Raw genomic sequence first — 15124 nt, forward strand, 5'->3', positions numbered from 1 at the left:
GTTCTGTAGCTTTGCCTGATGACTTGAGAGAGAAGTTACAAAAGAAAACTTTTTCCAAGTCATCTCTTGCAGAGATTAACACAGTTATCTCTTCCAAAACTTCTGAATCAATGGAGTGTGTGCATAAGGATTGATGTACCAAAATCTTTTTGTTTTGTTTTGTTTCTTTGGATTTTGCCTGAGAGTTTGAAGAAGAAAAGAAGGCTCACATTAAAATTTAATAGTCTTTAAGGTGTGACCTTTTTTGTCTGTTTTGGTTTGATAGCTTGCAGCAGACCCTGTGTTAACCCTTTCTTCTGCCATAAGCACGTTCTTGCAAAGGTGATGTCTCCCTCTTCATTCCCTCCCTACTTATTTCTTTGTTTCTTTTTATTTCATGTACTTATATTTCCATTGTTAGCATTTTTTAAGGAGCATAAGGGTTAATGTACGAAAATCTCATTGATCCGGTGGGTCCAACACTGGTTTGAACTAATAACTGAGTTCAGACCAGTGTCTCTGCCAATGGACAGATTGACACTGTCTTTGCTTTTCCTTCAAGCCTTCTCTTTCACTTAGCTTTCAGATTGCAGGCTTTAGGGTCTGTTTGTTTGTTTTAATGCAGGCACTCTTTGCAGTCTGCATCAGCCACGTCTTGAGTTCTGTGTCTTAGTTTCTCGAATCCCTCAGTCAGTCCCACTAAACTGTTCCTGTCTCTAAGGCTTGGACAGAATTTTAATCCCAGCTGAACTGACAGTTTTCTTTCCTTTCACCGAAGTTAGTCTGCAGACAGCTTTGTTTCTTATCAGTTATAAGGCAGTCTCCAACAATACCATGGCCATAAGGTCAACATAATATAGATTATTTTGTGAAAAGCTGTGCTTAGTTTTTCTTTTCCTTTTTCTATTTTTTTATTTTAGGGCTCTCCAGCTGCACGACGGGCATTTGTACCTCAACTTCGAAGTGGAAAATTTAATGTTTTGCTTACTACATATGAATACATCATTAAAGATAAGCATATTCTTGCAAAGGTGATGTCTCCCTCTTCATACTCTCTTCCTTCCTTTCTTCCTTTTTATTTCATACATTTATATCCCCATTGTTAACAATTTTAGGAGTATAATTACAATGATATAGTATATTCTTAACAATATAAAATTGTGATGTTACATGTTTCCAAGTCTCTTCTGACTAATGGTGAATCTAATAAGGCTTTTGACGTGTGTGAGATGTTCAGGGAATCATTTACCACTGTCTCCTCTCCCCCAGTGAATTTCTATAGACAAACGGGGGTTTGCCCTAGAGTCCTAGTACAACACTTTGTCTGCTATACCATACCGCTCTCAATATAAAAATTATCATTAGTAAACGAAAACACCCACAATCACAATAAAATCAGTCGTAGCCACTGATAATATTAAAATGCTACCCATCCCAATAACCAGAGATCAGAAAGCACAGGCAAGCGTGATAACTCATTCTGGCTTTGTTTAGTGGCTGATTTTTCACTATAGCTATAAAAAAAATCCTTCAGGTTCTTTTTTTCTGATCTTCATGACACACAGAGATGAGTTTTGATCTTCCAGGTCTCTTATTGGCTTCGTCTCCACGCAAAAGCGATCGCAAAAACGTCAACATAAAGCGGATTCGTCATAGAGCGGGGTAATTGTCCAGCGGGGCACGACTGTAAATGATTATTCTATCTGGGAGAAGGACATAAAACTGATCAGTGCCCCATATGCCAAGGATTTACTAGAGCAGAGTTGAGGATCTGAGTGTCTAAATTAAAGCTTTTTCTCTGGGAAAAATTGTTAAAATCCTTTAAAAGTATCCAGTCTCACAAAAGCCTATGGCACCTGTATTCCCAGTTTGTAAACCACCATCAAAAGAGACCCTGATGGCTGACCTTGAGCTGGGCAATGACAATCCAATGCCTTTGACATTGAAACACACCTCAGCAAGAGGCATGTGGACTAATCAGCCACTGGATTCTGGCAACTCAATAGGACTTGATGCCAACAGTACACATTTATCCTTCAGTCAGAAATGTAATCAACGATATCCTTGGCGCACAGACACCTACAGATAAGCTTCAGGCAAACACCGATGTGTCTGAAGAAGCAAAGGAGGATTCGTCTAATTCTCCATCACCATTAATATCGTCATCTAACCATTTGTTTGGGGATGAGCACTGATGTCCTCAGACAGTATTCTGACCTCACAGTCAGAATGACAAAATCTCTGCACCTCCAAATCAAGAAGCCATCACTCCCTGTATTGCACTTTGTGTTCAGCAGGATGCAAAACACAGTGTCAACACCAGTACAGTTACCACTCCTTTCAGCATTTCAGGACTTCATGAAACAATCAGAGTGGAAACCACCTACTGCTGTGTCAGCATCGCAACAAGTAGAGAGTATGTATAAAGTTCAGGAGGGAACAGCCAACTTTCTAAGTCATCACTCAGCATCTAACTCCATTACTGTAGAGACAGAGAGACAGTATAAAGTGCAAAGGACAAAGGGGGAAAAGTCCTTTCTCATCAAAGAATGGAGAAAACTTGATAATCTTGGATGCCATTTTTACTCTTCAGTGGCATTAGGCATCAGGATTGCAAACCACCAAGTACCTGTGGCTGCTCATCAGCAATTCATGTGGGAAAGCTGATGACATTGTTGGACAATGTGCTGCAAGATTACAAGATAGTTATATTATCCTTTATGCAAAAAGCCCATAGTCTTGCTGCATATCAGATTCACTCTGTGTGACATGTGACTGGTTGCACATCAGACACAATTCCAATTCTGTAGCATTATGAAGGAAGGCGTGAGGGGCAGGTTTTGCAGAACTTTCTAATTATACAGAATCCAGAATGGAAGATTTATCCTTTCGTGTTTTGAAAAGCTGTTTAATACCAGAACGAGTAAGGCAATGGTTGAGGTACATGGAAAAAAAGAACCACTATAAAGAAAATGGGTCTAAAATATTCAGCAGATTATTCAACAAGTTAAGCAGTATAAGCTAGCTGGTACCATTTGCAAAGCCCAGCTTTCCATCAAATCAACTTTAAGCAACATCACACGTAGGTGGACAACATTGCAAGCCGTTTCATAACCCTAAATACTCATAATTCATAGCCACCATGGAACAACAACAACAAAAAGATCCAAATTAATATATCTAACATCAAACTCCACAAAGACCTAGATATCAGTAACATACTGGTTCCTTGCTATCTGCCTTTACTCTCAGAATCAAAATCTGTGCCTTATTTCAACACTTTATGCACCATCACCACCAGTTCATGGATCCTTGCTGTCATAGTCCATGGGTAGGCAATAGAATTCTCCTTGATTCCTCCAATATAGCAGTTCAGAATAACATCCACAAAAGTTCTTGAAGACAAAATAGCTGCTGCTCCTAGAAAAATACCTAATCCAACTTGTAACCGTCAGCAAAGTACCTGGAAGATTTTATTGCCAGTATTCTACAGTTCTGAAAAGGATGGAGAGCTATGTAGGTCCAATCTTAGATTGGAGAGGAGTCAACAGGTACATAAGACCAAGAAAATTTAATATGGTCACATTGGCGAACATCTCACTACCGCTCAGTAGAGGAGACAGGTTTGCAGTCACGGATTTGAAAGACAACGACTTCCACATATTGGTAATGTCGTACCATTGCTGCTTCCTCTACTTTGCCTTGGGAACTGCTTAGCAGTTCAAGGTGACAGCATTCAGCCTAACCAGGGCCTTGAGAGTTTTTACAAATTGTATGGCTCTGGTGGCTGCATATCTTCAAGTGAGAGGAACTGTTATTTACCTATATATCAACAGTTAGTTGTTACTGGCACTGTCAGAAGACACGCTGCAACAGAACCTGCAATTTCTGTTATGTCTTCTGTTAGACTTTGGTCTTCCTATAAATTTCAATCAGTCAACATTTCCATTCTACTCAGATCTTTCTATATATGGGAAGACTCTTACATTGATTGAGCCTTCCTCTCAAAAGAAAAATATTTGAAAATCATTGTATAAATCAAGTCATATCAATAAAGACTCCATGTCACTGTGTTCACAACTCCTGGGCCTTGTGGCATCAACAATGATAGTAATGCCCTATGCTGAACTGCAACACTGCTTTTTGGAGCACTTCAGCCATAGGTGCACAGTTCCTTCAAAAGGTTTACTGTCCCACTCTGAGTGAGGGACAGTTTGAATTGCTGGATGAAACCAGAAACTTGGAACTTGCTTTGCTTTTCAGAATTTCTCAGTGTACAGTAATGTGTGTAACTGACAAATCCCTAATCATTTGGGGGCATATTGCAACAGATCCAGGATACAGGCCACATGGTCTTCACAGGAATCAGTTCAGCATATCAGTGTTCTAGAATTCCAGGTAATAGACGGACCACAGAAAGCCTTCAAAGTTATTCTAGCAAGTGGAATTAGCCAGGTAACAATGGACAGTATAACTGTCATGTTTTAGCATCAGTTAAAAGGATAGTACATATTCCCACCAGACTAACCATGAAACTATGAAATTGATGTTTTTCCAGAAGGAAATTGCCATTTTGTGTTGCAGAATAAGATATTTGCCTTACAGATGCCTCAAGCTGGTACAACAGACACACACACAAGTGAGAACTCAAACAAGAGATATACAGTATGAGGAAATATTGTGAGGATGGGGCAACCTTCAAATTGATCTGTTTACATCTCAAAAGAAAAGCAAATGCCTCTTATTCTGAGCTAGAACAAAAAGAGGAATAAAAAACATATTAAAATATGCTTTCCTATTCAAATGGCCCGACAAGTTCATGTATGCATTCTTTCCATTTTCTCTAATTCACAAAGTGCTCATCAAAATAAAGGAAGACAGATCCAGTGTCATACTGCTAACACTGTGTGGTCAAGATAGTTATGATTCCCCTTTCTTTCAGCTACCGTCAGATAGGGACTACTACCAGCTACCACAACACCTGGACTTAGTAACATGTCAGAATGGTTGGGTCCTCCACCCAGATATTCACACATTGAAACTAACAGTATGAAGGATCAGGCCAAAACCTTTTCCTCCCCTTCTATTCTAATAATCTCGAAAGCATCAAGGAAGCCCTCAACTCCAAGACCACTTATAAATGACAGAAATTCACAGAATTTGCAAAGACAAACAAAGCTTCATTTGACTTCCAACAATTCTGGAAACAGATTATAAATTCCTTTTCCAGTTGCAACAATTGGGAATGTCCAACTCATCTCTAAAGATCTGCACAATGGCGACAGGAGCTCATCAGCCAGAAAATAGCTGCCCATCAGAATTATTTCAGCTCCCAAATTTAGAAGATTCATGAGAGGTCTGGAGAATAAAGTGTGTTAGTTCTCCATACATCCCTAGGTTTTTGCCAACACCGCCATGGTCCTTGTCCTTAGTCTTAATGGCATTGGTTTGACAATCACTTGAACGACTGGCTACAGCTCATCATCTCTTAACCTTGAAGATGGTTTTCCTACAAGCTATTAAGTCTTCACGCAGAGCAAGTGAGTTATGTGGGTTGAAATATTCCTCACCTGCTCATGACATGCTACACGGATAAAGTAGTGCTGTATATGAACATCTCTTCTTACAATGATAGTTTCAAGTTACCATTTAGACCAGTCTATGGTGCTACCTAGCTTCAACACTTCACAACGTTTGTCTGTAGGAAAAAACATGCATACTTTGGTTTTCTAGATTTCAAGAATGAAACCAACCCAGAAAACAAATTATTTGTTTGCTACCAGGGCCCATGCAAGGTCCAGCTAACCGGGCAAAGTGATTGACAAAGTAAGGTAGTGATGACAGTAAAACTAGCATCTGAACCAGGAGCCACTATCAGAAAGCTTCCACAATCACTCCCCAAGAGCTACAGCCCCATCAGCAGCCTTATTGAAGAGAGTTAATTTACATGACATATGAAAGCCCATGATCATAAGTCACAACCTGTGACTTTCCCTACCTGTTACAGAGCCAATACTAGACTGACAAGGAAGCAGCGTTCAGAAAAGCTGTACTTTTGACAATTCCAGCATGAAACCCACTACCATTAAGAGAGCTGGTTAATCCCCTATATGTGTAAGTCATTGGGATCACAAAGAGGGACGGGTTGCTTATTTGTAACTATGGTTCTCCAGAAGTTCATCTGTGAACTCACGCAATCCTCCCACTTCTCCATGATTGCCTCCTGCCATAAACTAACAGATATGGTGGCTTGGAACTGAGGTAAGGATTGTTGGATAAGGAAGGGGTGAAGCCAACAGGAAAGCTACTGTTAAAACCCTACCAGGGTTTGTTTGTTTGTTTGTTTGTTTTTGCTATCTCATTATGAGCAATTAGATGTTAATTTCAGACATGTATATGCAACGAGAAGGAAAAGATGTTGAAATAAATATTTAAAAAAGTTTACTACTGTCAGTGCGAAAGGCATACATAAGTAACAGCCCACATGCCACCTGCCTTCTGTAGTTCACTAACTTGAACTGCAGTTGAGTAGGTAGGTAGATGTTCTTTTGACTTAGCAGCTGTAGTGTTCTGCAGTAGTGACTCTGGAATGTTGCAAAGATTGGTTTTTGACAGTAGCCAATTCACACTTTTATAGCTGTAAGTAAATTCGTAGAGTGACTGCTCTTATTAAGTATAGTGTATGATGTGCTCAAACAGGTGGGCAGCTTTAGTGAGTCCAGGGAGCTAATTATGCCTTCTTTCTTACAAACTGTCATAAGCTGCACTCTCCTCAAAAAAGAGGCAGGGAGCATATGGTCACATCAAAATGAAAACTGATGGGAAATTCTGTTCTAGTTTGTGGTGGCAGAGGGAAGAGCTCTGCAGAGAATCCACACAGAAATGCTGAAGCCATGCCTTTGTGCCTTGCTTTCAGGAAGAACCACATGGGATCTTCCAGGAGTAGCAGTTATTTTTTGAGAGAGAAAAAATGAGAGAAGTAAATGTGGTCCTGGAGAGCAAAGAAATAGATGGAGTACACCTTTAGCCTGAAGGTGGCATTACTCCTTTCTACAAAGAGAGGATTTTTGTCCCTTCTCACTTAAAATGTTCATGTTTATCTGCGGTATTGTTTCATTAAGATTGATGTATATTCAGTGATTTAAGTACCCTTGCCAGGTGTAAATTCTGTATGCTGAAGTAATGGAAATTTAGGTACATCTAAGTAATATGCCATTGTTACCTCCGTGCCCATTCACCATGCTTTGAAGGTAGCACCCAGTCCTTCTCTCCTCCATCATAACTTTCTACATGTACGTCTGCAACAGAAACATATGTAGAACCTACACATGAGCAAAAACGTCTCTGCTACCGGCTTGCAGAAAGCCACTTGTAGCAGCCAGTCATTGTGAGGGGAAGCGGCTAGATGCTTCCTTAGAAGCATGGTGGCTACATCTGTGGAAGTAATGATACGATCCTTGAAAACGTCTCCTTCCTCGGTGTGTAGGGGAGGGAGGTAGTATATTTTGTAGGAAATTAAGTTCATGCAGGCTGATATAGCTGTTCTTGTTGGTCATCAGATACGCTGGAAGTACATGATTGTTGATGAAGGTCACCGAATGAAAAATCACCATTGCAAGCTAACCCAGGTCCTTAACACACACTACGTAGCTCCACGTCGTTTGCTGCTGACAGGAACTCCACTACAAAATAAGCTCCCGGAACTATGGGCTCTGCTCAACTTCCTCCTCCCTACTATCTTCAAAAGTTGTAGCACGTTTGAACAGTGGTTTAATGCACCCTTTGCTATGACTGGAGAAAAGGTAAGTGCAAGGAGCAGCATCCAACGCCACGTTGTTCAACTGGTGCACTTTGGGCTTTTTAGGTTTATTCTTTATTATTATTATTATTATTATTATTATTATTATTATTATTATTATTATTATTATTATTATTATTATTATTAGATTTATATACCACCCATCAAGAATGTGTCTTCTCTGGGTGGTTTACATATAATATAAAAATAAACTAAAATAAAATCCAAATTAATGTAAGATGGGAAAGGAAAAAAGAAGAAAAAGAAGAAGGAAAGGAAAAAAAAAGAGAAAAGAAAAGGGGAGATAGGCTAGGTAATGGCTGTAGGGAAGGCCTGCCTGTATAGCCATGTCTTCAGGTTAGTCTTGAAGGCCCTCAGCAAGGGGGCCAGGCGGATCTCTACAGGTAAGTTGTTCCAAAGGCGAGGGGCCACTGCCAAGAAGACACGATTTCTAGTTTTTTAGAAACTGGAACCGCCCAGCCTAACTGGAGCAGGTGATACGGGTAGAAGCTGTTTCAGTCGGGCTTCAGGCCATGCCATGGTACAGAAACGGCATTGGTCACCCTGTATGATGACCTGTTGAGGGAGGCTGACGGGTAAAACATCTGTGTTGGTCCTTCTCGACATCTCGGTGGCCTTTGATACCGTTGACCACGGTATCCTCCTGGGGAGGCTCTCAGAGTTGGGAATTGGTGACCTGGCCCTTACCTGGCTCCGTTCCTTCTTGGGGGACCATCCCCAGAGAGTGCAGCTTGGGGAGAGTGTCTCGGCCCTATGGAATCTCAACTGTGGGGTTCCACAGAGGTCGATTATCTCCCCAATGCTTCTTAATATCTATATGAGGCCACAGGGTGGGGTCATCAGGGGGCGTGGGGCATCGTGTCATCAGTATGCTGATGACACCCAGCTCTACATCTCCTTTTCACCAACTACAGGAGATGCCATTCTGTCCCTTCAGCGCTGCCTAGGGACTGTACTGCAATGGATGCAGGAAAATGGGCTGAGGCCGAACCCAGACAAGACGGAGGTGCTAAGGGTGGGTGCCCCCTCTATCGGTGGCTTGGGTGACTCGTTTGGGGGGTGACCCTTGTCTCGTTTGGGGGGGGTGACCCTTGCCGCAAAGAGTGGGGTTTGCAGCTTAAGGATCTATCTGGACCCGGCACTCACCATGGAGACTCAGGTGGTGTCAGTAGTCCATACTGCCTTTTTCCATCTTTGGCAGATAGCCTGGCTGCGACCTTATCCCGATACGGGGGCACTCACTACCTTGGTACATGCGCTCGTAATCCTAAGATTAGACCACTGCAATGCGCTGTACGTGGGGCTACCTTTGAGGTTGATGCAGACACTCCAAGTGGTACAGAATGCGGTGGCCAGACTCCTTAGTGGAGCGAGAAAATACCTCCATATTTTTCCTATTCTGGCCACGCTGCATTGGCTGCCCATTCGGTTCCACATTGACTTCAAAGTCTTGATGCTTACATATTAAGCCCTAAATGGCTTAGGGCCTTGATATTTGGCGGAACGCCTACTCCCACCAACCTCTACCCGTGTCACTTGAGCGAGTCAGGAGGTGAGGCTGAGGTGCCTGATGCCGAGGGAGGCCCGGAAGGAAAAAATAAGAAACCGGGCCTTGTCAGCAGTGGCTCCTTGCCTCTGGAACAATCTGCCTCCAGAGATTCGCACGGCTCCCTCACTGGGTATTTTCAAAAACCAACTAAAAACATGGATGTTTAGGCAGGCCTTCCTCCAGTTAATTTCTGACTCTCCCCCTTTTTCTTCTTTTATGATTTATTTTTTATTTTTCCATCTTGAAGAATTGCTATTTAGTGTACTAATTTTTCTTTTTTTATATGTTTATTGTTGTGTTATGTGCTGTGAGCTGCCTAGAGTGGTCGCGAGCAGATAGGTGGGATACAAATAGAATAAACAAACAAATAAACAAACAAACAGGGCAGAAGAAGGCGCTCTGCCAGGTATCAAGGTCCTAAAACATTAAGGGCTTTATATGTAATAGTTAGCACCTTGAAATCACTGCGGAAGTGGATAGGTAGCCATTGTAAGGCGGCCAAGGTGGGGGAAAGATGGTGAAATCTTTCCCCCCATGTTAATAGCCTGGCCGCCGTGTTCTGGACCATTTGAAGCTTCTGCATCAGCCTCAAAGGAAGCCCCACATAGAGAGTGTTACAGTAGTCTATTCTTGAGACTACGAGTGCATGGGCCAGCATGGTGAGCACCCCAGTGTCTAGATAGGTGTGCAGCTGGGCGATCCGCCAAAGGTGTAAGTGGGCAGACTGAACCACGGATGCTACCTGGGTCTCCATGGTAAGTGTCAGGTCAAAATGGACCCCCAGACTGCAAACCGAATTCTTTGTGGTGAGAGTCACCCTCCGACCAAAAGAGAGTGAGTTTCCCAAAACACTGACATCGGGGCCACCCACCCGATGGACCTCCATCTTGTCCAGGTTCAACCTTAGTCCATTCAACTTCATCCATTGCAGGACGGCTTCCAGGCAGCGTCCAAGGGACTGAACGGCATCCACTGCAGAGGAGAAAAAGGAGATGTAGAGCTGGGTGTCATCAGTATATTGGTGACACAAAGCTCCACATCCCCGGATGACCCCCCCTCCCAACGGCCTCATATAGATGTTAAACAGCATTGGGGAGATGATCGAACCCTGCGGGCTCCCACAACTGAGGGACTACGGGGTAAATACATTCTCCCTAAGCTGCACTCTGGGAACAGGCATCCAAGAAGGACCAGAGCCAAGCAAGGGCAAGGCCACCAATCCCCAACTCATAGAGGCTCCCCAGGAGGATACCGTAGTTGATGGTATCAAAGGCAGCTGACATATCAAGGAGGACGAGCAAGGACATTTTGCCCTTGTCGGCCTCCCTAAGTAGATCATCCAGCAGGGTGACCAATGCTGTTTCCGTGCCGTGGCATGGCCTGAAGCCCGACTGGAACCGATCCAGAGCATTGGTTTCATCCAAGAGAGCCTGAAGTCTTCACCCAGGAGTTGCACCCAACCATCAGCAGGTTATCTCAGGCACTTATTTTTCCCATCTTGTACTGCCCTGTTGTCTTCATATATTAGCACTTCATTCTTCTTTGTGACAGGGTGAGAATATCTGGGCTCATGAGGTTAGGGTTCCTCAGCAAGGCTTGGCACATTTTCAGTACTCCTCAATCAAAAAAGATTGAAAACCACTGATCAAATCTAATTTGATTTATGGGAATATAGTGATCTAGTATGCTTCCACATAGTTCTGCTTGCTTGCTTGCTTGCTTTATTTATTTATTCGTTCATTCATTAATTCTAATCATCGTTATCATCTTAGAATTACAGAGCTGAAAGGGACCCTATGGATCATCAAGTCCAGCTCCTGTCAAGGAGGCACAGCAGGGGAATTGAACTCCCAACCTTTGGCTCCACAGCCAGATACTTAAACCTCAGAGCTATCCAGCAATATTTTTATTCCATCTTTCTCCTTCAAAATGACATAAAAAGACAATAATGAATGCTAAAAATATCAAGTTATTTCAATATTAAGAATGACTTAAATAAACATTATTAAACATTATATTAAAATTGTTAGATAAAAGCATTAGTAAAACAGATTTAAAAGCAACAGAAATACGAACCATCCCATTTTTAAAACTTTGATAGCCAGTCACTAAGGAAAAGCCTGCCTGAAGAGAAACATCTTTGCCTGCTTGCAGAAGGACGATAAAGGCCTTCTGTGGGAAGGGAGTTCCAGAGTCCGGGAGCAGCAACAGAGAAGGTTCTCTTATCTCCCCACTAAGTGCCCCTGTGAGGATGGCAGGACCGAGAGGCTGATGTTCTTAACTACCAGGCAGGCTCATAAAAGAAGAGGTGGTGTTTGAGTGCACCATTCCCAATATCCTATACCTTCGGTTAGTTTAGCTTGCCTTGGAGAATTATTTATGTGCCCCACTGGCTGGTGTCCACCCTATTCTGTACTCATTTAAAGGATCGGGTTTATGGTTGGAAGTACTCTTGCACCTGACACTTCCACTGGAGGCACAAATGAGTCTTGTGGCTTATAAGACTTCTTGCACTTCAATTATATAACCCTATTGTACCAATCCTCTTGTCATCTGCACTCACTGCCACTCACTTCCAGCTTCTGTTCGAAGGGCTGGTGTTACCCTTTTATAGCTCTTTTTCCTTATGCGCAGAATGTCCCTAGATCCTCTTGTGGGTTTTGTCCAGGTGCCTCCATTGAAGGAGGAGACGTGTGTTTGGAGGGGGCACTGCTAGAGAACGGACCTTTTCAGTGGTGATGCCCTGTTTCTGGAATGCCTAGAATGCCTTGCTGGCACTTGTACTGTGATCTTTTCAGTGACAATTGAAGATCTTTCTGTTTTCATAGTTGTTATTCTTTCCCTTTTTGAAAATGGGTGTTTTTTTAAAAAAAGTCCTGTCCATTACTTTTACTTTAGTTATATTCTGTGCGTGTATTAATCTGATATTAGCAGAACACAGAGGTAGCCATATTGCCAATGAACAAAATTAAAATTACATATAGAGGCAATATCTTTATTTGGCCACATTTTTAAAAGCCACAAAATTATGTACAAGAATGGGGAGTAGGGAGAGAAAAAGGGCAAAAATGCACCAGGTCTTGAATTCCTTAGGTCACCACCCTGTCCCCGTTGAAATGGAGATCTAAATTACCCATGATTGGTTTTAACTTTTGTGAACCACTCAGAGAGCTTCAGCTTAACAAAAATGTACAGAAAATAAATAAAACGGGCAAAGGATTAAAAGCTTGTTTGCTATTTTGTTAAAACAGATCAATTTAATGCATGCCTGGAGTTGTGGTTTTGATCACATATAATGATAGAATCTCAGCTACGCTTAAAACAGAGGCCTCTGTTCTGCTGTGTAAAGTAAGAGAGAACAATATGCGGATCCCATTACCACCACACCTTGTCTGTATTCTAGTCCCTGAATAGTCTGTTGCCAAATTGGCTGCATATGATTCTTCTTGTAAACAAGGTGCGTGGGGATCCAGGGAAGGCATGACTATTGTTAGTACTGCTGCAGCAAATTTAGCAGCAGCAAAGGATAGGTTGTAAGTTCCCGTGGTATTATTAAATATTTCCCTATGGTATGGCTGAATTGTTGCTGGGATAGTCAACCCATGGAAGAAGGCAGAGGAAAAGAAAACTAGAATTCAGAGAAGTTGCTTTTTTTAGCTTCCATCACTATAGCTGCAGCTCAAAGGTAAATTCTCCAGGCTCTTTTTAGATGGCCATTATGAGGAAATTGTATCTGCTGGCAGTCAACCCAGAATATGCCATCATGTGGAAATGGGACTTTTTCCCCCTGCCATTTTGTGCCTAAAGCAAACCTGTTCTTTTTGTGGCATGTATAAAATATGGCAGTATACGTAAGTCTTAGGTTCATTTGTTGTTCAATATTGCTTATTCTGTAATGGGGAGGAAGAAACATAGATGCACATATACTGTATGTCCCCTGCTCCATCTTTGGAAAGATTAGTATGGCATTTTAAAATTCTGCCAGTTCAGAGGGAGCAATCTCAGAACCTTTCAGAACTACAGAGCAAATGTGTAAGTGTTGCTAAATTATCTCATTACCACCTGTAACACACAGTGGTGGGGAAGAGTATATAGGAAACTCTGTAGGATATGTATTAAGGATATGTATTGTACAGTGGTGCCCCGCACAGCGACGTTAATCCGTTCCAGGATTAACGTCGCTATCCGGAAACGTCGCTAAATGGAACGGAAAACCACATAGGAATGCATTAAACTCCATTTAATGCATTCCTATGGGGCCAAAACTCACCATTATGTGAAGATTCCCCATACGGCCACCATTTTCGCCGCCTCGTTAAGCGAGGGCAAGGCACGAAAATGCTGCGGGCGGCCATTTTCTTCTTCCAGCGGCCATTTTGGACCCGCCGACCAGCTGTTCCCAAAACATCGCAATGCGAAGATCAGTAAGCGAAACGCTTACCGATCATCGCAATGCGATCGCTATGCGGATTCGTCGTTAAACAGTGCGCTTGTTAAGCGAGGCACCACTGTATTTATAATATTCTTGATGAGTTTTTTTGGGCCAGAGGGGTTATCTGTGTTGATGGAAGGTATGCTTGAACCTGCCCTTGGGTAAATTCAGTTAATGGTCATAGTCATTAAAGCTAAGAGTATACGAATTGGTTAACTGGAATTTCTGATAACCAATAATGATTTGAGGACAGGTTAGTCTGACTTGTCTCTTGAAGTCAGGTTGCTCTCAAGCACAAAAGGAACACATTGTTTGAAGTTGAAAAATGATTGTCAAGGAGGAAGTGCAAGGCTGAACTCTTCTAGCACTGTTCTGCTTTAGTCACAAGAAGCAGGCATGCACATGCCACTTGTTCTTTAAAGCAAGAAAACATGTCTTGGGCCCCAGTTGGGAGACGGGAATTGCTGAGGAATATCTCTCCTCCCTTACCACCACCTTCAAAAATCTATTTACATGTCTGTGAAAAAGAGTTTGGCACAATGGGAGTGCTGTTTTTATGGGACAAGACGTGAATCAGCAAAATAAAATTATCTGTGGTTTTATTTTTTTTTGGCTGGAGGGTTAGTGATCGGATGGATTTTTATATATATATATTGTCTTTTGTATTAGAAGTGATAATGCATTCTCCAAATTATGTAACAGAGAGAATATTTTAATTAAAGATGTTCCTCTAAATTTCTTTGCAATTAAAACCAGGTGGATTTGAATGAAGAAGAAACTATTCTAATTATCCGTCGTTTGCACAAAGTGTTGCGTCCTTTCCTGCTAAGAAGGTTAAAGAAGGAAGTAGAAGCACAGTTGCCTGAAAAGGTAACACACACAGGACACCTGTGAAAGTTCAGCTGTTACTTAATTCTCTATTAGCAGTGGAATATTGCATCTTGTTTGTCAGTTATCCCTTTGGAATGTGGTAAAAACCAATTCATTTGGTTCTAAAAGGCTGGTGCAGAGTCTGTCATTCAAGGGAAGTGTGCAGTGGCTTGAAACAGTATCAACACAGGTATTTTGCTTGCACATGGAAGGTCTTGAACTGAATATCTGGATATTTAAACTCCATTTTTAGAAAAAGGATGCAGGTATCTAAGCTGGAAAGGACTGAGACCTAGAGTTTTGGAGAGCTGTTGAAAATGAGAGGAAACTGGGGAGGGCTGGATGGACTCATGGTCTGAACTAGTAAGAAGCAGTCCAAGTTCTGCTGATGGGAAGGGTATGACATTGCTGTAGTGCTCTTTGTCTAGAAAGAAAAGTGTCACAGCAGAAAGTTAAAGTATCAGTATCAGAAAGA

General features: G+C 42.0%; 1 protein-coding gene across 10 annotated transcripts in view; it reads left to right on the forward strand.

Moving 5' to 3' along the window:
- Nucleotides 1-15124, forward strand: part of SMARCA4 (SWI/SNF related BAF chromatin remodeling complex subunit ATPase 4) — a 90548-nt gene that overhangs the window by 40741 nt on the left and 34683 nt on the right. For all 10 annotated transcript variants that reach the window (XM_020791678.3, XM_020791680.3, XM_020791682.3 and 7 more), the window contains exons 19-21: nt 900-1010; nt 7539-7781; nt 14536-14649. In XM_020791678.3, coding sequence (XP_020647337.3) covers nt 900-1010; nt 7539-7781; nt 14536-14649 — 468 coding nt within the window. The remainder of the gene's footprint in view (nt 1-899; nt 1011-7538; nt 7782-14535; nt 14650-15124) is intronic.

This window comes from Pogona vitticeps, chromosome 2, assembly GCF_051106095.1.
Source record: "Pogona vitticeps strain Pit_001003342236 chromosome 2, PviZW2.1, whole genome shotgun sequence".
Lineage (NCBI taxonomy): Eukaryota > Metazoa > Chordata > Lepidosauria > Squamata > Agamidae > Pogona > Pogona vitticeps.